This window comes from Pogona vitticeps, chromosome 1 (genome assembly GCF_051106095.1).
Source record: "Pogona vitticeps strain Pit_001003342236 chromosome 1, PviZW2.1, whole genome shotgun sequence".
In the NCBI taxonomy this organism is placed as follows: Eukaryota; Metazoa; Chordata; class Lepidosauria; order Squamata; family Agamidae; genus Pogona; species Pogona vitticeps.
Genome location: NC_135783.1, coordinates 297,443,166 through 297,467,054, shown reverse-complemented (window position 1 = coordinate 297,467,054; position 23,889 = coordinate 297,443,166). Strand labels below are relative to the sequence as shown.

The following is a 23,889-nucleotide window of genomic DNA, read 5'->3' as shown; positions in this document are numbered from 1 at the left end:
ATATAAATAAATAAATAAATAAATAAATAAATAAATAAATAAATAAATAAATAAATAAATAAATATTTCCTACACTTGTACACAGTGGGTGTGTGATCTTGCCCACCCAAAGATGTATCTCCCAAATCCATTGAGTTAGGATCCTTACTACAAACATACTTCCTCCTAAACCTATCATCCTCATTTCGCCAAATACAGTATTTGTAGAGTCCTTTATGCCTTGCCTTGAGCATTTTCTAGACAGTGCTGAGCTTCTCAGAAGGAAAAAAGGGCAGAAAAAAATCAAGCGTTTTTTAAAAAAAATCTATTTAAACCACTATTCGAATTAAAAATGATTTAAATTATTCAAATCATTTTTAAAAAATCTGTATTGATTATATAAATCGTGATTTAAATTAAATCCACCCTGGAAAAAAGAGCAATCCGTCCCATATGAAACAGCAACAAAAGCCTACAAATGTAGCTTGGTCATTCCTTGACAGGACATCTGGACAACTTGCACCCAAAAATCACTCACTAAAAGTCAGCTCAAAAAATTGTTTTGGCCTCAGCCCAGGTGGCTTCGACCAGGAGAAAAGAGGCGACGACCGACACTCTTGGGGGTGGCGGGAGGCGAGGAAGATCGTCGCGGTCTGTCGGGCGTTGCACCTTTTGGGGTGGCAGAACGAACCCCTCGACCCCTCAGCTCAGGTGCTGTGAGAGAGAGAGTGGGGAGCGAGCCCGGACGGTTTGCCTGAAAGGAGCTGGAAACGGGCGGGAGCTGCCATGTCTTCCTTTTTAACCCCTGAAAGTCCCGTGCCTTCAACCACCATACCAGGGGCCGGTGAAGGAAAAAAAAGTCGGGAACCGTCCCTGGTCGGCAGAGCGTGTTTGCTTTCCGCGCCAACAGGTCGAGGCGGGACCGGGTGAGGGCGAGGGAAATCGCCTCCCTTTCCTCAAACCTCCTCGCTCTCCCTCAGGGGACCCACCATGGCTCTCGCTCGCTCTCTCGCTGCCTCCCTCTTCTTTCCCGCCTTTCGCGCTCTCTCTCCGGGCGCGCTGCTCCCGCTCCCCCCTCCCTCCTGGCGGCTCAGTTCCACGGGAGAAAAGCCGGTTGCTGTAGAGAGCCACGCAGGGGGAACTCCATGGCTGCCCTCCATCTCGGAGCCGTGGTGGTGGCGGCGCCGGCGAAGCCGCCTCCTGCTTGGTGGCTCTCTTGTGCCGCCTCCTGCTTGGTGGCTCTCGGGGCTGCCGGCCGCCGACCCCATTTCCCGGCCCTAGTCAGGAGCGATGGGGTTGGGCCGGGCTGGAAGGGGGCTGCTGTGGCTAGTGGTGGCCTCGGGAGTATTCTGGGGCCAGGCCTCCTGTCAGGCGCCGCCTCAGGGCTTTCGCTTCGTCTCCTACGAGGTGATCATCCCGAGAAGGATGGCGCCGCGACGCGGGCGGGAACCCCAGGACCTGACTTACCTCCTGGAGGTCGAGGGGAAGGGCCTCGTGGTGCACCTGAGGCAGAAAAGGGGCTTTGTCCGCAAGCACTTCCCAGTCTTCACCTACAGCGAGGAAGGGGACCTTCAGGTGGACTTTCCTTTCCTCGGGGATGATTGCTTCTACCATGGCTTTGTACAGGGCAAGCCCTCCTCTCTGATCGCCCTCAGCACTTGCTCAGGGGGGCTCAGGGGCCTCTTACAGGTGGACAGTAAAATGTATGAAATTCAACCTGTCCAGGCATCCCATACCTTTCAGCATGTGGTGTATCGGTTGGAAGGCGAGGAGGGAGCAGTCCACAGGAGGTGTGGGCTCACGGAAGAAAGACAAAATAGTCAAGAGGCTATGACCCAGGGCACAGAGAATGTCCTGGGTAAAAATTATCCAGGGAGGCCCTGGCAGACACACACCAGGTATGTGAAGATTGCGCTTGTGATGGACCATGAACGTTATGTCCAGTTTGGCAGAAATGAAACTCTGGCTGCGAGACAAGTGCTGGATGCCATCCATATTGCAGATTCACTCTTTGAGCCTCTTGGGATTCGTGTGGCTGTGGTTGGCCTGGAGATATGGTCTCAAAAGAACCTTATACCAATATCTAAACATATAGCTGAACTGCTTGACATGTTCAATACATGGAGAAAAATAAGTCTTATCCAGCATCTAAGGCACGATGTTGGCCATTTGTTCGTATATAAGCATTTTGGAGTTGATGTTGGATTATCATTTGTAGGAACAGTGTGCGATTCTTCCTGGGCATCTGCTGTAGAGGCATTTACTACCTCCAGTTTGTTCTCATTCACTCTTACCTTTGCTCATCAGTTAGGTCATAACCTAGGCATGCGGCATGATGAGAAGTACTGTACTTGTAGCCAGCGTTCTTGCATTATGGCTCCGTTGCAAAGCAACACAAGTAAATTCAGCAACTGTAGTTATAATAGTTATTCTAACCTAATGGATAGTGGTAGGAAACAATGTCTGTTAATTCCACCAGAACATGAGAAATTGTATGACTTCAAAAACTGTGGCAACAGTATAGTAGAGAGCGGAGAACAGTGCGACTGTGGTTCAAAATTTCATTGTGAATTTGATGCATGTTGCCAGTCTAATTGTATGTTGCGATCAGGAGCATCATGTGCTTTTGGAGCATGCTGTGCCAATTGCCAATTTCTTCCAGCTGGAACAGTTTGTAGAGAAAGGACAAATATCTGTGATCTTCCTGAATACTGCACTGGGATTACAGAATGGTGTCCTGAGGATGTCAGTGTTCAAGATGGCGCTCCATGCCATGATGGCGCCTATTGTTATCATGGGAAGTGCTCTACTCACAATGAACAGTGCAAAACAATCTTTGGCAGGCAAGCAGCAGTTGCTCCATTAAGTTGCTTCAAAGAAATAAACACTCGAGGTGACCGTTTTGGCAACTGTGGCATTCTTGGTAACGTTTACCAAAAATGTGAAAACAGTGACGTCTTGTGTGGCAGAATCCAGTGTGTAAACATTGAGGAAGTTCCTAATTTGAATGAGCATAATACTGTAATTCAGACTTCTCTTAGCAGCAATGTGTGCTGGGGCATAAACTACCCAAGTGGAGTGAGCATAGCTGACACAGGAGCAGTGCAAGATGGCACCCATTGTGGTAGCGGCATGGTATGTATTAACAGGGACTGCGTAAAAGTATCCCTTCTGAACTATGACTGTAATCAGACAAAGTGCCACAACAGAGGAATTTGCAATTCTCATAAAAACTGCCATTGTAACTATGGGTGGGCTCCTCCATATTGTCTAAATGAAGGCTATGGTGGCAGCATTGACAGTGGACCCCCTTCACCCAACAGTGGCAATACAGGAGTGAGTGAAGGTGTTATAATAGTTCTTTCTGCTGTTATTGTTTTTCTTGAAGCTGAGGTAAGCAATAACATTTTATAAGGAACTTGGGAATTGCTGAAGTTGCTCCACTTTGTATCAGATGACAAACTAGTTGTCATCAGGGGATAACCCCAAAAGTGTCTGATTTGATGTTATAGATTATTCTAAGGTGGTAAGCATATTAAGGCTACACGTTCAATATGCTATACTGCAAATAATTTTTTTTGTGCAATGTAAGATAAATTTAACCTCTTAAGAATTTTATTTAAAAGGCAGTTACTGAATAGAATTAGATTCCGGTGCTTATCAGTTAATGTCAATATATAGCAGCACCCAGATAGCAATGCTTGATAATACCTTCACACTTGACACTCTGTACATAAACATAGCACTCTGTAGTGGACGAGTGTCACTCAGTCAAATAAGTTGAGTCTGGGTATTACAGTTCATGTGGAGGCAATGCAAAAAAAAAAGTCAGGGAAATTGCTGGTCAAAGAAACAGAAAAAAGTTCAACAGTTTTCCATTACTCTAATTGGCACTTGTGTATTTTCTGTTTATAAATGCTTTCTGAATGAAAGAACCAAGTTTTTTGTTCTTGTTGAAAGTTAAGCATTTTCATCTTTTCATCATACATTTTCAGCATATACTGGATATTTCGTGAAATTACTTCCAAGGGTTCTTGCACTCAGTAATGTGTCATTGGAACTGAACACTATAAAGAATTTGTGCAAAGAACAAAGATGAATTTTTGGCTAGATCTATTTCATAGTTATATCTTCAAGCCAATAATGTGTACAACCCATTCTGGTAAAATATTTGCACATTTACAAATTTAGAAAATGCTCCCAAATATTTTTTGTTGGAGACAAAATTTGCTCAGGACCTGACTTTTATAAGCTGTAAAGCAAAGAGGACTGGAAAATTAGAAAACATTTAAGTAGCTTAAGAATGCCAACCAGAGACAAAGTTAGAGGATGCATCTACATAGAACAGGGTGGATTTGATTTAAATCACAATTTAAAATTTTAAAACTCTGATTTTGGATCAAAACTCAAAAAAAAATTCTTATTTAAACTCTGATTTAAATTAATTTGATTTTTTAAAAAAATCATTGATTTTTATCTACCTTGATGTAGAATAATTAAGAGTCTTTTAGCTACAATAACAGCAGAACAACTGGCTTCCTCAGGCATTTGTAATTTCATTAGGAAAAGGATTAAACATCTTAAAACTAGCATATTCATGATATTTTCAGTCAATATTTCTGTTGTTATAGTTGACAAAAGTTTTTAGCAGAGGGCTAGATCAGAAGTGCAAATTCTGCATAGAATCATAGCATAAATATTCTAACCATACATTGATCCTGCTGGACAGACTAGTCTTTATTAAACCTATACAAATGTATTTCTTTTCTAGTGCAATTTTATATGTTTCCATGTATAATTCCTGGGGTAGTGACAAAATGTTTTGTGATTATACCAGTACTCCCATTGTCTTCAATGGTACTTAATCATGTGTAAGTGGAAATTGCAGCATCCATTGGTGGAAATTAAAGCTTGAAAAAAATTAGTCTTTGAGCTACAACTCTTAGAATTCCTCAGCTGCTGGCCAGGGGATTTGGGGAGTTTTAGTCCAAAAGGTAACTTCTGAGCTCTGGATAAGACAACTGACATTACTGCTATAAACACAACTCCAGTATGTTACATCTATTCATAGAGTCTCCAGCAAGTATAGTTATAAACAATCTGTTGTGACTTGCAAAAACAAACACTCCCAATTCAGTCAGATTTCTTGTGTGCTTTTTGCAGGACATAAATATACTTAACTCTGTTGGTTTGTGGAATGTATGCTATAACAGTAATGTTCCTTGAATAACTAAACATTTCTGATAGGAAAATGTCCTTAATGGGTCTTTGTGGGCAAACGCTGTGCTAAAACTGATCTAATTTAAAATCTCCATTTACAGGTTTGCTGATGTGACTTACTTATAGCCTGCCTTGCATTCTAATCTAACCTGAAGTATTCTTTGTTGAATTTCCTCATTATCCATACATCAGGACTGCATTATTTAGTACGCACTTGGGTTTCCTTTAAAAACTGATTTGCTGGCTGTTCTGGATAGTGATAATAATCTGTTTAAAACAGATTTTGTTTTTGTTTTTTTAAAGAAATTGCATATACATTGTACTTATTACATTGTATAATATGGTAACTAATTTAGAATGTGATTTACAAATGTACAACCATGAAAACAATTACTTAGACATGATTTCAGAGTGCTTAATAAAAGTTTATTTATTCCTTTATAAGTATAGTTAAGGTTACTGCAGCCTGATCTCTTGGTAGTAGCAGTTTTCTCGTCAAATTCCGAGCATGTCTTACTCAGTAAATAGATCTTATCAGGAGATTATCAAATTGGTATTTTTATTTTATGAACAGTTTTAAAAATGCAAATCAGTCTCCAGGAGGGTATACTGCTTACTAGTGATTTGAGGGTAGAGGTTTTTTTGGTTTTTTGGATTTTTTAACAATTAAGGTATAATGCAGAAATATGATTATAATTCTGTGAACTACATAAATTATACAGTTAAATATATTTAATAGTAGTAGTAATCCTAAACATGTATATATTGCTGTCAAACAGTCCAACCTCATATGTATTATAAAGATGTAATTTTTGTGATGATCCTGCAGGTGTGGACACCTCTTTCCCTAACTGCTGAAGTATGTGTGTGTGTGTCTGTATATGTGTGTAAATAAGTGTTTGATTTAGAAATGTGATAAACTCTATTCTGAACAGACCACTAACATCCTGTGGAGTGTCTTTTATTTAGAGTTCCTGTGATAAAGTTTTGAATAGTGACATATTACATTTTTATCTTCCAGTTTGTTGTTACTCTGTGCTCCTCTAGGCAAGATACAGCCTGGGAAACATGAGTGTAGAGTATATGGTGCAAACATAAACCACTGATGTCTGCTGAAAAAAATGTTGCTTCTTTAAAATGAGAATAGTCTTTAAAATTGGAATGACAAGAAACTTATTAGTTTCTCCAGTGCACAGACAGAGTTCTGACTCCTGTCCTCTGAAGATGCTGGCCAGAGACTGGTGAAATGAAGAACAACCTTCAGAACATGGCCAAAAAGCCTGGAAAACCCACAACAACCAAACTTATTGGTGTTTCCATAAGGTTTGCCAAAGTTGCTGCAGCTTATTGCAGCAAATCGATGAGGTGCCAGAGCAACTCTTGGTTTGGCATTTGGCATGTGACTAGGCACATGGGTCAGACATGCCCCAGAACCCCATCAATTAGCTATAGCAATTTACAGAAACCTTATATGAGCAACAGTAGGACTCCAGCTAATGTTCTGGAAGAATGTTGGTGTGTGTGTGTGCAGAAGATATTCATATTCATATACATATATGATTACATGCTTAGAGAGATACTGCCAGCACAAGTTCTGTTTGAACATATGTGCAAATGTTCATGCATCATTGTGCATTTCTGATTATATTTTAAAAGAAGGGAGAATGAAGAAAAATTGAAAAATGGTAGAAACTGAGGGTGTGGCATGCCTACCTTATTTGCACATAAAACTGAAAAAATTTAAAAACACTAACATACGTAGTACAGTTGCAAATGCAGGAATCTCCATGAATTCTAAATCCACTTTGGAAAAAACACTGGCTGCATCTGCTTTTTTAAGAGTATGTAGAAACTCCCAGTGATGAGAATCTTATGAGATCACCTGCTTGCTCCAAGTTGAGGGAAATAGTGTGCTTCAAATTGGAGAGGAGCTTTGTTCTAACAGGACTTATGCTGATCTGTTCCATTCTTGGCCCATAAGCTATGCCCTCATTCCAAAGGCAACTTCACTGACTATTGCTATGTAGAGAATCCTTCTTTCATTTTCCTAATCAATGTGCAGAATTTTTGTCATCTTGCTTCTAGCCTGTCAGTAGCAGCAAGATCCTTTCTGTTCAAAGATGAAAGGTCACAAGATGGACTTCAGGGGATTCCCTCCTGTGTTGGAGAAAATTATTAGCAATTCTGTCTTTCTGTTAGTGATGATCTTGAATCATGGCTTGAATGAAGTTGCTGGTCAGTCACCACCTCGGGGCCTCAAATATGCTTATGAGGTGATGATCCCATGGAAATTGACTCCAGGATATGGACAAAAAGAACCATTGCATGTGACATATATTTTGCAAATTGAAGGGAAAAGCCATGTGGTGCATCTCAGGCAGAAGAGGGACTTTGTTTCCACTTTCCAGTATTCACTTATAGTAAGAAGGGGAAGTTCCAAGTGGACTATCCTTTCATCATGGATGACTGTTTCTTTCATGGCTTTATACAAGGCAAGGCCTCCTCTCTGGTCACTCAGTACTTGCTCAGGGGGACTCAAAGGTGTCTTACAATTAGATAATAAAACTTATGAAATTGCACCTGTACAGGCATCTGCTACCTTTCAACTTGTGACATATTGACCAGAAAAAAAAGGGCATTTGTCCACATGAGTTGTGGTCTAACAAGAGGACAAATCAAGTTGTCATGATGCAAGACACGAACGTAGCAGTTAAAAGTGCTTCTGGAGGAGGCTGGTAGACATATTGAAGATATGCAAAAATTGACATAGTGGTGGAACATGAACAATATGTGAGGTTGACAAAAAATGAAACATTGCTATGCATGTTCTGAATCTCATCCATATTGTAAATTCACTTTATAAGTCACTTGGTCTATAAGTTGCCATAGCTGGAATAGAGATATAATCAGAAAAGAACTTCATAGCAATTACTGATCTCTTTGAATCAACACTTACGACTTCAGTCACTGTGAAAAATACACTCATACCACATGTAGGCCACATATTTCTATACAAATCATTTGGGAGTGCTCTTGGATTATCATTTATTGGAAGGGTGTGTGATCCTGAATGTGCATCTGGAATTGAATCATACACCAATCCTGATTTGTTCTCCTTTGCTGTCATTTTTGCTTATGAATTGGGTCACACCCTTGGCATGGTCCATGATACAAGCTACTGCACTTGTGATGTGCCACACTGTATAATGGCCAAGAGTCATGGTCATTCCAATACGTTTAGCAATTGCAGCTATGCTATCTATTGCAGCATGGCAATTAGAGTAGCAATGTTGGGTAATGCAGAATGTTTGAAAATACCTCCAGACACATGTACATATCCAAATACTATGGCAACAAGGTGGTAGAAAGTGAAGAACCATGTGACTGTGGCTTTAAATCTGAGTGTCAATCAGATACATGTAAATATAATTGTATGTTGAGGTCAGGAGCCATTTGTGCTTTTGGAGCATCCTGTTACAGCTGTCAGTTTCTTCCAGCAGGAAAAGTATGTAGAAAAAAGGCTGACATTTGTGATCTCCCTGAATTTTGTAATGGGACTTCAGAGTGGTGTCCTGAGGATGTTTATGTGCAAAATGGTGCCCCATGCAGAGACCATCTATATTGTTATAATGGGAATTGTGCTGCACACAACAAACAGTGCAACATGATACTTGAAAAGAAAGCAACCAAAGCTTCAGACAATTGCTTCAAAGAAGTGAATGTCTGTGGTGATCATTTTGGCAATTGTGGCATTAATAGCAACAGTGGCACACCTTATAAGGAATGTAAAGCTGACAGTGTGTTGTGTGGCAGAGTCCAGTGTGAAAATGTTGATACTTTAACTTCTTTGGAGGAGCATAGCACCATCATTTGAACAACAATTGACAACAAGAAGTGCTGGGGCACAGACTACCACACTGGGCTGGAGATAGCCAATATTGGAGCTGTGAGAGAGATGGCATTCCTTGTGGCAGGGATATGATGCACCTCAATGGGCAATGTGCCAACTTGTCCTTATTGAAATATGATTGCAATGTCACAAAGTGCCATAATTGGGGAATATGTAACAACCACAAACATTGCTATTGCAATTGTGGTTGGGGCCCTCCTGACTGAAGAGTATGGTGGCAGTATTGAATTTATGGAGTCCCCTTTTACAGTACTGTATATATGAATTTATGGAGTCCCCTTTTAAAGCCATCCAGGGCAGCAGTAATCACTATGTGTTGTGTGAAGAAGTGCTTCAGTTCATCTCTCCAGCATCTCCGATCATTCAATTTCAGTGTATGACCCCATATTCCAGCACTATGAGAGAAGGACGCTTAATTTTATATACCTCTATCTTGTCTTCCTTTACCTGACTTTTTTCTAAACTACTGTAAATAGCCCCAAATGTTTTAATCTTTCTTCATAAGGGAGTTGCTGCAATCCAATCCGTTCACCATTTTAGTTGCTGTTTCCTGTACCGTCTTCAGCTGTACAATATATTTTAATAGTGACCAGAACTCCATGCAGTATTCCAGATGTGATCATACTGGGTTTATATAAGAATAATATATTGTCGGTTTCATTTTAAATTCTTTTTCTAATTATGCCTATAATGGAATTTACTTTTTGCCCCCATCAACAGCAATTTGGGTTTTCAGTGAGCTACCCCAAGATCTCTTTCTTGGTCTGTCATTGTCAACTCATAATCCAACAATTGTATGTGTACTTTAAAAAACAACACCAAATATGCATCACTTTAGGTTTGTCTACTTTGAATTCCATTTGACATCCCAGGATCTTTCAGATTATATTCTTGTTCTCACCATTTTAAACAGTTTAATGACACCAGCAAAGCTGACCACCTCACCCCTAATTCATGGTCATTTATAAACACGGTTAAAAGCACAGGTTCTAATACAAATTCAGAGGGAGCCTATAAGTCACAAGTTATTCCTGTTCTCTGCTTTTGACTATTTAGATAGTCTCCAATCCATAGAGGACTCAGAATCACAGAACAACAGAAATGTAGAGAGAGTCATCTAGTTCAATCTAAGAGTCATTTAGTTCAACCTAATCAATGCAAGAAATCCAAAGCTTAAAACCTCCCTGACATATGATGTCCGAATTTTAAAAAATCCTAATGAACAAGAGTCCCCCACCTCCACAGGTGGCCCCTTCCACTACTGAATGGTTCTTCCTGTCAGTGATTTCTTTCCAACAGTTAATCAATCTCCTTTTTTGTAATTTTGTAAACTTTACAATTTGAAGCTATTGGGTTGGGTCATATTCTCTAGAGCTGCGAAATACAAATTTCCTCTTATTTGACATGGCACCTCTTCAAATATCTAAGCTAAACATACCTAACAGCCTCAGAAGTTCCTAATAGGGCCTTGGCTTCTAGACTCTTTGCTATTTTGGTCACCCTCCTCTGAATCAAGCTGATATAAAACTATTATTGCTGTCTTTTATACATTCTTCTTTAGGTCTCCCTTTGTAATTTAAAAAAAATCAATAAAATAAATAAAACAGTGATAATGTGCTTGATCTTTTTTTGTTGTCTGATGATTTCCTGACAAATACTGGTCTCTGTGACTTATAGGGCTTATGCCTGTGCAAAGTCTGTCTGGAACCTTCTAGATTTGAAGGTTCAGCACCCCCTCCCAATATGCATAACTACTCTGTTTCCCCGAATATATGACCTAACTTGAAAATAAGCCCTAGCATGATTTTTCAGGATGTTCGTAAAATAAGCCCTACCCCAAAAATCAGTTAAGTGAAACCCCGCCCTCCACCAATGTGCAACATTGCTCCCCTTCTGGACATGTGGGTGCTTTGGGGGGGGGCTTATTTATTTATTTATTTTTGGCCATTTGATTCTCACACACCAACATTTATCGTATGAAACCCTTTCACCAACCATCAACCTTTTGGGTACTATCCATCTATTGACATTATCTCTCCATTGTCTTCCATCGTTTATTCTCCAAGCTCCGCCTCCATTCCAAAGGAAACCCCATTGACAGTTACTATGCTCGGAATCCTCCTCTTTCTCAGGTGCTCATGCAGCTGCCTTCCAACCTTCTTTCAAGAACAGCAGCAGCTGCAAGAGGCTCCCTGTCATACCCAGTAAGACAGAATATACTGCTGTACTTCTCTCCCAGGAAAAAGATGAACAGTTATACCAGTCTGCTAGTGCTGATCTTACGGAATGTCCTGAGTGAAACAGCACAAGAGAAGCCACCACAGGGTTTTAGGTATGCTTCATATGAGGTTACCATTCCAAGAAAAGTAATGCCCAGATATGGAGAAAAAGAATATCTAGATACCACCTATTTTTTGCAAATAGAAGGGAAGGGTCACATCGTGCGTCTCAGGAAGAAGAGTTTTTTTCCTAAAAACATTCCTGTCTTTACCTACACTAAAAAGGGGCACCTTCAGGTAGACTATCCATTTATTAGGAGTGACTGTTTTTACCAGGGATTTGTGGAGGGAAAGCCCTCCTCTCTGGTCACCCTCAACATTTGTTTAGGGGGTCTTAGGGGTCTTTTGAGATTAGAAAATAAGACTTATGAAATTGAACCTATCCAAGCATCTCCTACCTTTCAACATGTGGTGTATCAATTGGAAGAAGAAGAAGGTGACATCCCTATGAAGTGTGGGCTAACGGAGGAAATGCAAAATTATCAAAAAGCCATGATTCAGAATGCATGGAATCGAGAGGCAAAAAGTACTCCTGAAAAAGACTGGTGGACACACACAAGGTACGTGAAAGTTTCAGTCGTGGTGGAACATGAACGATATGTGAAGTTCAACAGAAACAAAACTCTAACTGCTATACAAGTTCTGAATATCATCCACACTGCAAATTCATTCTATGAGCCGCTTTCTGTTCAAATATCTTTGGCTGGACTGGAGATCTGGTCAGAAGTGAATCTCATAGATATTACCAACAACATAATGGAAACACTTGGTTCTTTCAATAGATGGAGGGCAAAGACATTAAATAAACGTCTGGCGAGCGATGTTGGCCACTTGTTTGCATATAAATCTTATGGAACTACACTGGGATTAGCAGGCATAGGAACAGTTTGTAACTTGGATTATGGAGGTGCTGTTGTATCTTATATGACTTCCAGTTTGTTCTTCATTTCTAACACTTTTGCTCATGAACTAGGACATAATCTTGGCATGTTTCATGATGGTCAGTATTGTACCTGTGATCGATATGCCTGCGTGATGGCTGCATTTCAAGCAAACACTGATAAATTTAGCAATTGCAGTTATAGAGATTATTTCAAACTAAGGAACTCTCATTGCTTGTTAATTCCACCAAACCCGAAGAAAATGTATAAGGTAAAATACTGTGGCAACAAAATAGTGGAGAATGGAGAGCAATGTGACTGTGGATCAGAACCCCAGTGCAAGTTGGATCCATGTTGCCAGTCTGATTGTAAGTTACGTTCTGGTGCCACCTGTGCTTTTGGCCAATGCTGCTCCAAGTGTCAATATCTTCCAGCTCACTCCATTTGCAGAGAAAACATTAGCATCTGTGATCTTCCAGAGTATTGCAATGGGTCTTCAGAGAGATGTCCTGAAGATGTTCATGTTCAAGATGGTGCCCCATGCAATGATGGTGCACAATGCTATCATGGGAACTGTACTACTCACAACAGCCAGTGCAAAATGATATTTGGCCCCAAAGCCACCACCGCTTCAGAAGATTGCTTCAGAGAGATGAATGCTCAAGGTGATCGCTTTGGTAACTGTGGCCTCGAATCTGGAATTTACAAGAAATGCCATGCTCAGAATATCCTGTGCGGCCGGCTCCAGTGTGAACATATTGATAATTTGCCCTCTTTAGAGGAGCACAGTACTATAGTTCAGTCACAGATTGGCAGTAGTCAATGCTGGGGTACAGACTATCATAGCGGAGTAGAGATACCTGATATTGGAGCAGTGATCGATGGCACTCCTTGTGGAAAAGACAGGATGTGTATTAATGGAGAGTGTGTGAATGTATCCTTTTTGAAGTATGACTGTAATCTCACTAAGTGCTCTAATCGGGGAATATGCAACACCCACAAACATTGCCATTGTGACTGTGGGTGGGCCCCTCCTGACTGTTTCGACAAAGGGTATGGTGGCAGCATTGACAGTGGACCCCCTCCACCACGGAAATGTGATATGAATGTTGCCAACACAGATAGATATGCCAAAATAGCAATCGGATCGGTCCTTTCTGCTGCTGCTTTTGGTGTTGGCCTGGCTTTATTTTCCAGGAAGAAACTGACTAGAAGACTGCAGGAAACATTTCATCCAGCAGAGGCTCAAAAGGAAGGAAGTGCCCAGGAGGCCACAGATCTGAACAATGTACAGATGTGAACAGTCAGAGCACAAAATATGCGTGCAGGAAATAATGGAGTATATCATGCAAACATGCATTTGGGTGTGCAAAATTAGAATATTGTCTTTGAAGCTATTTTTTAATGACATTTATCTCCAAGGTTTATGAAGAACTAGATTCATGAACAGAGAAGAAACATTCTGCTGTATGCTGCCTCCTACAGCTTACACAGTTATATTTTCCTGTTCTCCGTTAGGGGAAGGTAAAAGTGTTCTTAAATGGTGGAATACACACTCAGACAAAAGGCCTGGTTTCCATAAAAAAACTGTTGGGTTGTTTTGTAACTCATGTCCCATCCACAAGTTATGAAGGCTAGAGCAACTATAACTCTGATATGAATGAGAAGATCTGCTATAGCTGTTCTTCTGGGCTACCCTAATCACTCCATGGCAAAAAGGCAATAGGAATAAACAGATTAGATTCATAATGACAAATTGCACAATAAACTGTAAATGTATGAATTCTAATTTTAAAGTTCAAAAGACAGGGTTGAAACACTGGAAGTACAAATACTAAAATACTGCACATGTGGAACACATGAAATCTCTAACCCTATTGAAATTACAGTATGATTAGGATGAGCTAAATTACTCAAAGCTCATCATTAGCATTTAAGAAGGGTGTATCTATTTAATCTGAAACTCATGAAGGATGGAGTAAGAGTGTCTAATCTCTCTTGCTTTTGTTGGCTTGGCTTGTTTGGGGGACAGGATGGGGATCTGCGCTGTCACTAAAAGGCTCACTTCTTGATGGAGAGGCTGATTCTAATCTCCATCTCATTTGGAAATCAACTATTGTTGGCACTGATTCTTTGTTTTTGTTTTTAAAGGGTTTTGACATTTTGGAAAGAATTAGAATTACTTTTAGTAGCTTCCTATATCAGCCTTTGATGAAGGAAGTTCCATTATCTTATTTAGAAATCTACCTGTCTTTGAAATTAACTCTTTGAAAACCATGGGAGACACCCTTTAAAAATGGTCCTCTGTGATTCGCTGTGTTGGATTCTGTTTTTGTATGTTTCTTAGTGGATTAGCATTTAACCCTGAAACCTTTCCAGCCAATAAACTCCTGTTACCTGAACCTGGCTATTTGAGGTGAATTAGCTTGTCTGATTGTGAACTTTAAAAAAAGGGGCTTTAGGAATGGGTGCATTGCTTGTTCTCCCAACTCAAGTGTCCCGTGCTTATGTTGGGGGAGAAGGTAGGAATAGATATGGGATATACAGAGGAAGGAAAAGGACAGAGAAGAGAGTGGAGAACAGCAGATGGAGCTCAGTGGTGTTAAGAGGCAATGTTGATCATGGCTCCCCCTCATGTGGACAGAAGCACTGAGACAAAAGACATCATTTGGAAAGTTATGATTTCCATAAATTGCTCTTAACAAAAAGAGAGAAAACAACATGCTTACTGGAGCCAGACCATGTCTTAAGGAAGTTGGTGTAGCTTTTTCCTCATACCCTGAGGAGCAAGGATTTCATTGTGGAACATGTGATAAAGCCAAGTCTCCTTCAATATGAAAAAATCAAGGATGGGTCCCTCAAATACCAGTGACTTCCCCAGAGAAGGGAAGGATGCTATAACTAGCATCTCCCCCCATGAAATGCAGTTCCTGGTTGTGGAAACTTCTGAATTGCTTTGTCCTGATGACTAAATACTGTACAGCCTTGAACTTCACTTGTCTTCATAGTGGAGCTGCTGTAGCTAATACTCCCCTCCCAGTGTTAGTGCAGAGGGGGACCAAAATAGAAAGCAGCCAGGTACAGTGAGTTAGTGAAGAATGACGGTGTGGATGCCTCCCCATAGTTTGCTTGTCTTATTCTTGTTTTTTCTGGTTCTTATTTTTTACTTTTAAAAATGTTATACCATGCCATTCACTTGGAAGTGCCACATGATCTGAAAACTGTTCAGGACTATCACCTTCTCAGATGATTCAGGACTAGCACCTGATTCCCCCACATTAAAATCACAGTGCTTTGCTTTGGAATGTCCTCCCACCCAGCCGGAACATCACAGCCCAATTATTTACACCGCCAAAACATCACCTACAGAACCACCCCCCACATCTTTACAGAAACGTATTACAACTAACCACGTTGGGAAAAGACCCTTTGAATTGTTGAGTTGTTCCAGCTTGAAAAAGTGGAAGCTCCTCCTCAGCAACAGAGGAATAAAGCCAAGTTAGGAGCTGAAAGGATTGGACCAATTTGAATCAACCTTTGCATCATTGGGATGTGGTGGCACTGTGGGTTAAATTGCAGAAGCCTCTGTGCTGCAAGGTCAGAAGACCTGCAATCATAAGATCGAATCTACGCGATGGAGTGAGCTCCCGTCGCTTGTCCCAGCTCCTGCCAACCTAGCAGTTTGAAGGGATGCAAATGTAAGTAGATAAATAGGTACCATCTTGGTGGGAAGGTAACAGCATTTCGTGTCTAGTCACGCTGGCCATGTGACCACGGAAGATTGTCTTTGACAAATGTTGGCTCAATGGCTTGGAAATGGGGATGAGCACCGTGCCCTAGAGTCGGACATGACTGGACAAATAGTCAAGGGGAACTTTTACCTTTACCTTTGCATCATGTGTTCCATTAAAAAAATACCTTGCAAATTCACCATTTTATAAGCAAAGCAAATCCTGCAATGGTTGTTGTGGGTTTTTCAGGCTCTTTGGCCGTGTTCTGAAGGTTGTTCTTCCTAACGTTTTGCCAGTCTCTGTGGCCAGCATCTTCAGAGGACAGCACTCTGCAAATCCTGCGATATTTGACAAAATAGTCGCACTCTCACCTCTCGGCAAAAGGGTATATTAGGACTGCAATTTTACACAGGAATAAGTGTCATTGAATTCAGTTGGGCTTCCTTTTGAGCACACTGACAGGCACAATCAGTAGCAGACACAGTATCCAGAAACATGCTCTTTTTGGGTAGACTATACTTAAGTGCCCAAAACACTTGCACTGTGTGAGTGTAATTAGAAAGATACCATACATTCAATTGTGGGTTTTCTAGGTGTATGGTTAAAAATGCAGGTGGGAGGGAGAAGAAAAAAATTGCAAACACTGTGAAAATCAGCAAAGTCCCTGAAATAATTGTTATCTCTCTGTCTGTATCTCTGGTCTCTGGGCCCATAACCTGTTGCAGAGTTTTGAATTTCTGGTAAAATTCTCTTTTTGCTACACAGGAGAAGTACAGAGATCCCAAGAGGAGAATAATTACAAGTTCTCCAGAGTCTATTCCTTTCTCATTAAACTTAAGATGTCAGTAACTCACTCTGAGACATTTGTAGGAGAAAGAATTTTTAAAAGTAATTTTTTTTTAAATTAATAGTTGCTTGCAATTGCAGGTTTGTGTGTACCACTTTCTTTACTGCACACATGGTAGCTACCAGCTAAACAAATAAGCAGCAATAAACAACTGTCACCAGCTAACAAAAGAGAGGGACAGAACACTCAGCAGAGAGGTGGGACTCTTTTTGAATTAAAAGGTTGGAAGCACTGATTGGTTAGTGCTGAATAGACAGAGAATCAACACAATATAAATTGAAAAAGAGGTTCTTTGCTGCTGCCATTGCATCTGCACAAAGTTGTCCAACTGAGTTGTTTTGAGTGGTCAGGGACTTCGTAACGTCCTACCAAAAGAACAAAATATTGACCACTCCACAACCTGCTGTGAGGAATTTGCACAACACTTTGTAAATTAGGTTGCTCAGATTCACTCTGACTTGGATGCTGTAATTGATACAGACCCAGTGGATGTAACTTTGGCCCCAGCTTGTCCTGTTTTAATGGATACTTTTCAGTTGGTGCAGCCTGATGATATGGACAGGATTCTTGGAGAGGTGAATGCCACCACATGTGTGCTGGAGCCTTGCCCTTCCTGGCTCATAAAAGGAGCCAGAGGAGGAATGGCCGATTTGGTACGGGGAGTATTAAATGCCTCCTTGCAGCAGGGTAGGATCCTTGCTTGTTTAAAGGAGGCAGAATTAAGATTGCTACTGAAGAAGCCCTCCCTAGATGCCAGTGTATTGGATAACTACCAGCCAGTCTCAAACATCCAATTCCTGGGCAAGCTACTGGAGCGTGTGGTGTTTTCTCAGGTCCAGGGATTCCTGGAAGAAGCAGATTATCTAGACCCATTCCAATCTGGCTTCAGGCCTGGCTATGGGACAGAGACAGCTTTGGTCACCTTGGTGGATGACCTACACTGGGATCTGTACAGGAGTGTGTGTCCTTGTTGGTTCTATTGGACCTCTCAGTGGCTTTTGATACCATCAACCATGGTATCCTTCTGGGCCGTCTCTCTGGGATGGGACTTGGAGGCACTGTTTTACAGTGGCTCCAGTCCTTCCTGGAGGGGAGAACTCAGAAGGTGGCACTGGGTGACTCCTGCTCAATACCCTGGCCATTGGCCTGTGGCGTTCCTCAGTGTTCTGTGCCCATACTTTTTAACATCTACATGAAACTGCTGGGAGAGGTTGTCTGGAGTTTTGGGGTTTGGTGTCACCAGTATGTGGATGACACCCAACTCTATCTCTCCTTTCCACCTAATTCCAGGGAAGCTGTCTTGACTCTAAACCAGTGCTTGGCTGGATGAGGGCAAACAAACTGAAACTTAATCCAGACACAACAGAGGTGCTCTGGTTAGTCGGAAGGTAGATGAGGGAATAGGGAAACTACCTGTGCTGGATGGGGTTACACTTCCCCTGAAAACTCAGGTCCACAGCTTGGATGTACTCCTGGATTCATCCCTAAGCTTGGATGCCCAGGTCTCAGCGGTGGCCAGGAGTGCACTAAAGCTGGTGTGCCTGCTGCACCCATTCCTTGAGATGTTGGACCTGGCTACAGTGAGACATGCCTTAGTTACATCCCGTTTGGATTACTGTAACACACTTTGTGTGGGGCTGCCCTTGAAGACTTCAGCTGGTGCAAAACTCTGCAGCCAGACTACTGAGTGGGGCCAGGTACAAGGAGCATATAATGCACCTGTTACAACTGGTGGCTACACTGGTTACCAGTTCATTTCTGGGTCCAATTCATAGTGCTGGTCATTACCTACAAAGCCCTATACAGCTTGGGTCCAAGCTACCTGAAGGACCATATCTCCCTAGATGCGTCTTCTCATCAGTTAAGATCAGCAGAGGAAACCCTCATCTCGGTCCTGTTGCCAACACAAGCACAGCTGATGGGGACACAGGAGAGGCCCTTCTCTGTGGCAGCTCCTAGGCTATGGAACGCTCTCCCTCGGGAGATCAGGATGGCCCCTTCCCTTTTATCCTTTCAAAAAAAGCTAAAGACCCATCTCTTCAGGCAGGCTTTTAACAATTACAACTGAATCCCTGAATCCCATTTCAGCAAATAATTTTAATATTTCCGTGCTTTAATCTTTTTATTTAATTTTAAATCATATATTGCTGAATTTATCTTTTAATATTTAACTTATTGTGTTTTCAAATTGTGTGAATTTTAATGTTGTGAGCTGCTTTGGGTCCCTTGTTGGGAGAAATGCGGCATATAAATAAAATTAATAATAATAATAACAATCCAGAAAAGGCCCTCCCAAACTACAGATAGCATGTGAGGTTGTAATTAAAATTCCAACAAGTCAAAAACCTGCAGCAGCAATCATATTCTTTTCAGGAAGCAGTAGTAAACATTTGAAAAACAAACACAGAATTTGTTGTGTGCTGTCAAAAGAAGGTAACAAAATGAGTATACTGGGAATGAGAGTGGAAATCTTTTTTAAAAATAAAAATTAGAAGATAAGAACTTTTTCAAACCTCTCAAAATTCAGCACATTGAAAGCCCATAATGTCTACTTCCAATCTTCCAGTTGTGGTCCTGAATCAAGAATGAATCAAAGGGTATGGCTTTTTGCTTGGACTGCTCCCTCCTTTTGGTAATGATTTATGGAATGCTGTTTTATCTGGTCACACAGTATTAGAGATGCACTCTTGTCTTCCTCTAAGCCATGTTTTTTTTAAACTTGTACTCTACTTTTGTATATTTAGTTCGTTTACAAAATGACATGCTTGGAAAAAAATGAAAATTGAAGAGGAAATCTTCCATCAGTACATTTTTTGTTAGTTACTGATAGCTACATTGCTGTTGGACATGAGAAGGAATCTTCAGTACACAGCTAGTTATCTAGTAAACTGTGGAAAGCATAATGTCCTAGATTTCAAAGCACACTTAAAGAGTGAGGCAAGGATAAGGGGTTGGAGTTCCATTGTGCCCTGAAGACTTCATGTGCATCTTTTGGACAAATACTTTAGATGGGTCCTCTTATTACAACTCTTTCTCTGCCATTCTGTTCCAGTCATGATCCTTCAAGCTCCGCCTCCATTCCAAAAGTCACGCCATTGACTGTTGCTAGGCACAGAATCCTCTTCCTCTTCTAATTCAAATACAGCCCCTTTCCATCTTGTTTGCAGACTGTCAACAGCTGCAGAGGTGTTCCCATTCTGCAGTGAGATGCCAGAGGATGTCCTTCAGGGGATTCCTTCCTCTCTATGGTAAAATTACAAGTACTCTGGCTTGGCTACTCATGATGTTCTTGAGGAATATCCTGATGGAGACTGCAGGACAGATGCCACCGCAAGGCTTTAGATATGCCTTTTATGAGGTGACTATCCCACGGAAACTGGCTCCCAAATATGGACGAGAACACCAGGATATTACCTATTCTTTGCAGATTGGAGGAAAAGGTTACATTTTATATCTCAAGCAGAGGACAGGTTTGATCCCTAAACATTTCCCCATCTTCACCTACAGTAAGGAGGGGGACCTCCAAGTGGATTATCCATTCATTAGGGATGACTGTTTCTACCGTGGCTTTGTACAAGGTAACCCTCACTCTCTGGTCACACTCAGCACTTGTTCAGGAGGACTCAGGGGTCTCTTGCAATTAGCAAATGAGATCTATGAAATTGAACCTGTCCAGGCATCTGCCACCTTTCAACATGTGGTGTATCGGTTGGAAGAGAAAGGAGATGCTGTCCGCATGAGGTGCGGGCTGACAGAGGAAGAGCAAAAGCGTCAAGAGTTCATGATGCAAATCACAGAGAATGCAGTGACCAAAAGTGACTCTGGAAGAGTATGGTGGACCCACACCAGGTATGTCAAGGTTGCCATTGTAGTGGACCATGAACGATTTGTGAAGTTTGACAGAAATGAAACTCTTATTTCTATGCAAGTTCTGGAGGTTGTCCATACTGCAAATTCACTGTATGATCCACTTCCTGTTCAGTTGTCTGTAGCTGGACTAGAGATTTGGTCAGCCAAGAACCTCATACAAATTTCTGATACCATAAACGACACACTATTGTCTTTTACACTTTGGAGAAGAGACTCCCTTGTTAAACGACTACAACATGATGCTGGCCACTTGTTTTTATATAAGAGTTTTGGAACTACGCTTGGATTAGCATACATGGGAACAATCTGTGATAATCAATGGGGATCTGCAGTTGAATCATATATGACTTCCAGTTTATTCCATTTTTCTAACACATTTGCTCATGAACTAGGACATATTCTTGGCATGAAACATGATGACAAATACTGTAGTTGTAATCGAAATGCCTGCATTATGGCTGCAGTTCAGGCAACTACTGATAAGTTTAGCGACTGCAGTTATAATGATTATTTCAGACTAAGGGATTCTAGTTGCTTGTTCATTCCACCAGACTCTGATAAAATGTATAAACTAAAAAACTGTGGCAACAAAGTAGTGGATAATGGAGAGCAATGTGATTGTGGCTCAAAAGCTGAATGTGAGTCAGATCTATGTTGCCAGTCTAATTGTATGTTTCGTTCTGGTGCCACCTGTGCTTTTGGCCAATGCTGTGCCAAGTGTCAGTATCTTCCAGCTCAAACAGTTTGCCGAGATAACACAAGCATCTGTGATCTTCCTGAGTATTGCACTGGGACTTCGGTTTGGTGTCCTGAAGATGTTTATGTGCAAGATGGTGCCCCATGCAATGATGGTGCACACTGTTATCATGGGAAATGCACTACTCACCAGGAGCAGTGTAAACTGATATTTGGCACCCAAGCCACAGTTGCTTCAGAGGATTGCTTCAGAGAAATGAATACTCAAGGTGATCGCTTTGGCAATTGTGGATTTAAAAATGGAACTTATAACAAGTGTCATGCCGCAAATATCCTTTGTGGACGAATCCAGTGTGATAATGTGGATAACTTGCCTTCTTTAGAGGAGCACAGCACCATCATTCAATCACACATTGGCAATGGGCTTTGCTGGAGTATAGACTACAACAATAGAATGGAAGCTACTGATATTGGAGCAGTGAGAGATGGCTCTTCTTGTGGCCCTGACATGATGTGCATTGATAGTGAATGTGTGAATATCTCTCATTTGATGTATGACTGTGATGTCAAAAGATGCCATCATCGGGGAATATGCAACACTCACAAACATTGTCATTGTGATTATGGCTGGGCCCCTCCAGACTGTTTGTATAAAGGGTATGGTGGCAGCATTGACAGTGGACCCCCTCCGCCACAGAAGCGTAGCTTAAGTTTTTCTACAATAGGACTTATTGTACGACTAATATATATACTTGCTGTTGCTGTTATTTGGTTTGGCATGTTTGTTCATATCGTAAGAATGGGTTGATACACATCAGGGTAGATTGCTGAGGACAAGATTCCACCCAATGAAGTTAATACAGGAAGAAGCTGCCCAGTAGAATCCAGGAGTGACCAATGCACGGTGCATCTAATATGTATACTCAAGCAATTCTGGACTATATTATGCAGGCACGCACTTGAGTGTGCAACATTTGATTTTGATTTTTAATGCTGCTTTGATGAATTTTTTTTCTAGGCATGTTGGTGCATAAAAATCCTGGGTTCATGGAAGGAAGGAAATTCTGCTGTATTTTGAAGCAGCCTCTATTCCATTTCTTATAAAAAATATATTGGTTTAGCCCGCTCTGAGAAAAATCCTTTGTTCTTTGACATGGAAGGCTAACTAATAATTTCTGAAAAAATCCTTCTGGAAGGCCAGTGCATTAATCCATTTTGGAGTATTGATGGTAATGCGAAATATATCAGGGAGGGGAAAAAATCCCTGCATTTGTAAATCAATGACTGTGTTACAAATATAAAGGAAGTATCACAAGGACTGTTACATTTTCATATTAAATTAATGTTTATTGTTCAAGTGGTGTAAAATTCTGCAGTATTGAAAGCATTTATGCACAAGTAAAAAAAAGAAAAATTGTGTAATAGTGAAAAGTTATCTTTTTGTACAATCTCTGTCTATAATCCAACCTCTAAGTAATGCTGATGATCTTGAAAGGTATTTTATTTGAAAGGAATCTTTTCATAAATTCTTTATTACTTTGCAAATTCTTTGCTATTATGCTTTTTGCAGAGCCTTTTAACAGAGTAATGACCACTATATCCTCTCTTTTTTTGTTATGGTTGACAGAGCAGAAAAAAAACCAAATAAAGCACAATAGTCATCATTCCAAATCAAAGTACAGTGATGTAGACTGAAACCAAATGATGGAGCTAGCACATGGTTAGAAGTGCAGATCACTGAAGGGTTTGAATGATGTCTGCTTCTCAAGGCATGGGGTTTCTCACCTTCCTTTCTTGCAAATTAGATTGCTTTGTTTGGTGACAGATCAAGAGGAGGTAATTGCAATTGATTAGCCATGTAGTTTTGTGGAATTGTTATGCACTTCTAATAATGCTCTAGTGTTTGATTTAACCCATATGTACCAGCAGTTGGCCACTCAGTCCAGATAATGGTTTCACACCACAGCACCTAAATGATTTGCCTGCCAATTTTAAGTGTATTTAAAGGGAAATCTGAACAATTACCATTTGTCTAATTTGGTATGAAAATTTGCACACGTGCGCGTGCGCACACACACACACACACACACACACACACACACACACACAAGACTAAATGACAAATGTTATGCCATTTTTATTCCATAAAAAGACACAAAATGGCTCACAATAATTAAAAATGCATGTAAGATTAACAGTGCAATAAATTATTCAATTAAAACAATTAAATGTACTGTAGTATAAAAATTAAAAATCTAAAAACACTAAAAGAACCATTAAAACATACTGAAAAATAGGATGATAAAGCTATCAAGGAGAATCTAGCTTTAATGCTCAATGTACTTATTAAAAGTTGGTTAAAAAGGTTTTAAACAGGTTTTGAGGTCATTAGACATTAAATAGGCTCTCCCTGAGATCCTTTTATGTTTAAAAAGAAAGACTACTACATAGCTGTTACATTTACAGAACATAAAAT

General features: G+C 40.7%; 4 protein-coding genes across 5 annotated transcripts; all 4 read left to right on the top strand.

The window, feature by feature from the left end:
- The first annotated feature begins 1,141 nt into the window (after positions 1-1,141).
- Positions 1,142-5,401, top strand: LOC110076409 (disintegrin and metalloproteinase domain-containing protein 20-like). Of its 2 annotated transcripts, XM_072986171.2 has the most exons (2): positions 1,142-3,114; positions 5,301-5,401. In XM_072986171.2, exons 1-2 carry the CDS (start codon positions 1,270-1,272, stop codon positions 5,307-5,309), a joined length of 1,854 nt encoding a protein of 617 aa, XP_072842272.2. In that variant the 5' UTR covers positions 1,142-1,269; the 3' UTR covers positions 5,310-5,401. The 2 variants fall into 2 exon arrangements, with proteins under 2 accessions (XP_072842272.2, XP_078246873.1); XM_078390747.1 differs by lacking the exon at positions 5,301-5,401 and having other exon boundaries at positions 1,142-3,570.
- Positions 5,402-6,967: 1,566 nt separating this feature from the next.
- On the top strand, positions 6,968-9,315 carry LOC110076417 (disintegrin and metalloproteinase domain-containing protein 21-like). The gene is given in 2 exon segments (XM_078390751.1): positions 6,968-9,148; positions 9,151-9,315. Coding segments are annotated over 2 exon segments (810 nt in total). The 5' UTR covers positions 6,968-8,503.
- On the top strand, positions 9,197-13,569 carry LOC110076414 (disintegrin and metalloproteinase domain-containing protein 20). Its single transcript, XM_020788515.3, has one exon. It carries the CDS (start codon positions 11,248-11,250, stop codon positions 13,567-13,569), a length of 2,322 nt encoding a protein of 773 aa, XP_020644174.3. The 5' UTR covers positions 9,197-11,247.
- A 4,455-nt stretch (positions 13,570-18,024) lies between these two features.
- LOC110076384 (disintegrin and metalloproteinase domain-containing protein 20) lies at positions 18,025-23,667 on the top strand. The gene has a single exon (XM_020788458.3). It carries the CDS (start codon positions 20,065-20,067, stop codon positions 22,219-22,221), a length of 2,157 nt encoding a protein of 718 aa, XP_020644117.3. The 5' UTR covers positions 18,025-20,064; the 3' UTR covers positions 22,222-23,667.
- The last annotated feature ends 222 nt before the right edge of the window (positions 23,668-23,889 follow it).

What these genes read in the sequence shown, in the direction of transcription:
- LOC110076414 (XM_020788515.3), top strand. Translation starts at nt 11,248, where the DNA reads ATGCAGCTGCCTTCCAACCTTCTTTCAAGAACAGCAGCAGCTGCAAGA.
- LOC110076409 (XM_078390747.1), top strand. Translation starts at nt 1,270, where the DNA reads ATGGGGTTGGGCCGGGCTGGAAGGGGGCTGCTGTGGCTAGTGGTGGCC.
- LOC110076384 (XM_020788458.3), top strand. Translation starts at nt 20,065, where the DNA reads ATGTCCTTCAGGGGATTCCTTCCTCTCTATGGTAAAATTACAAGTACT.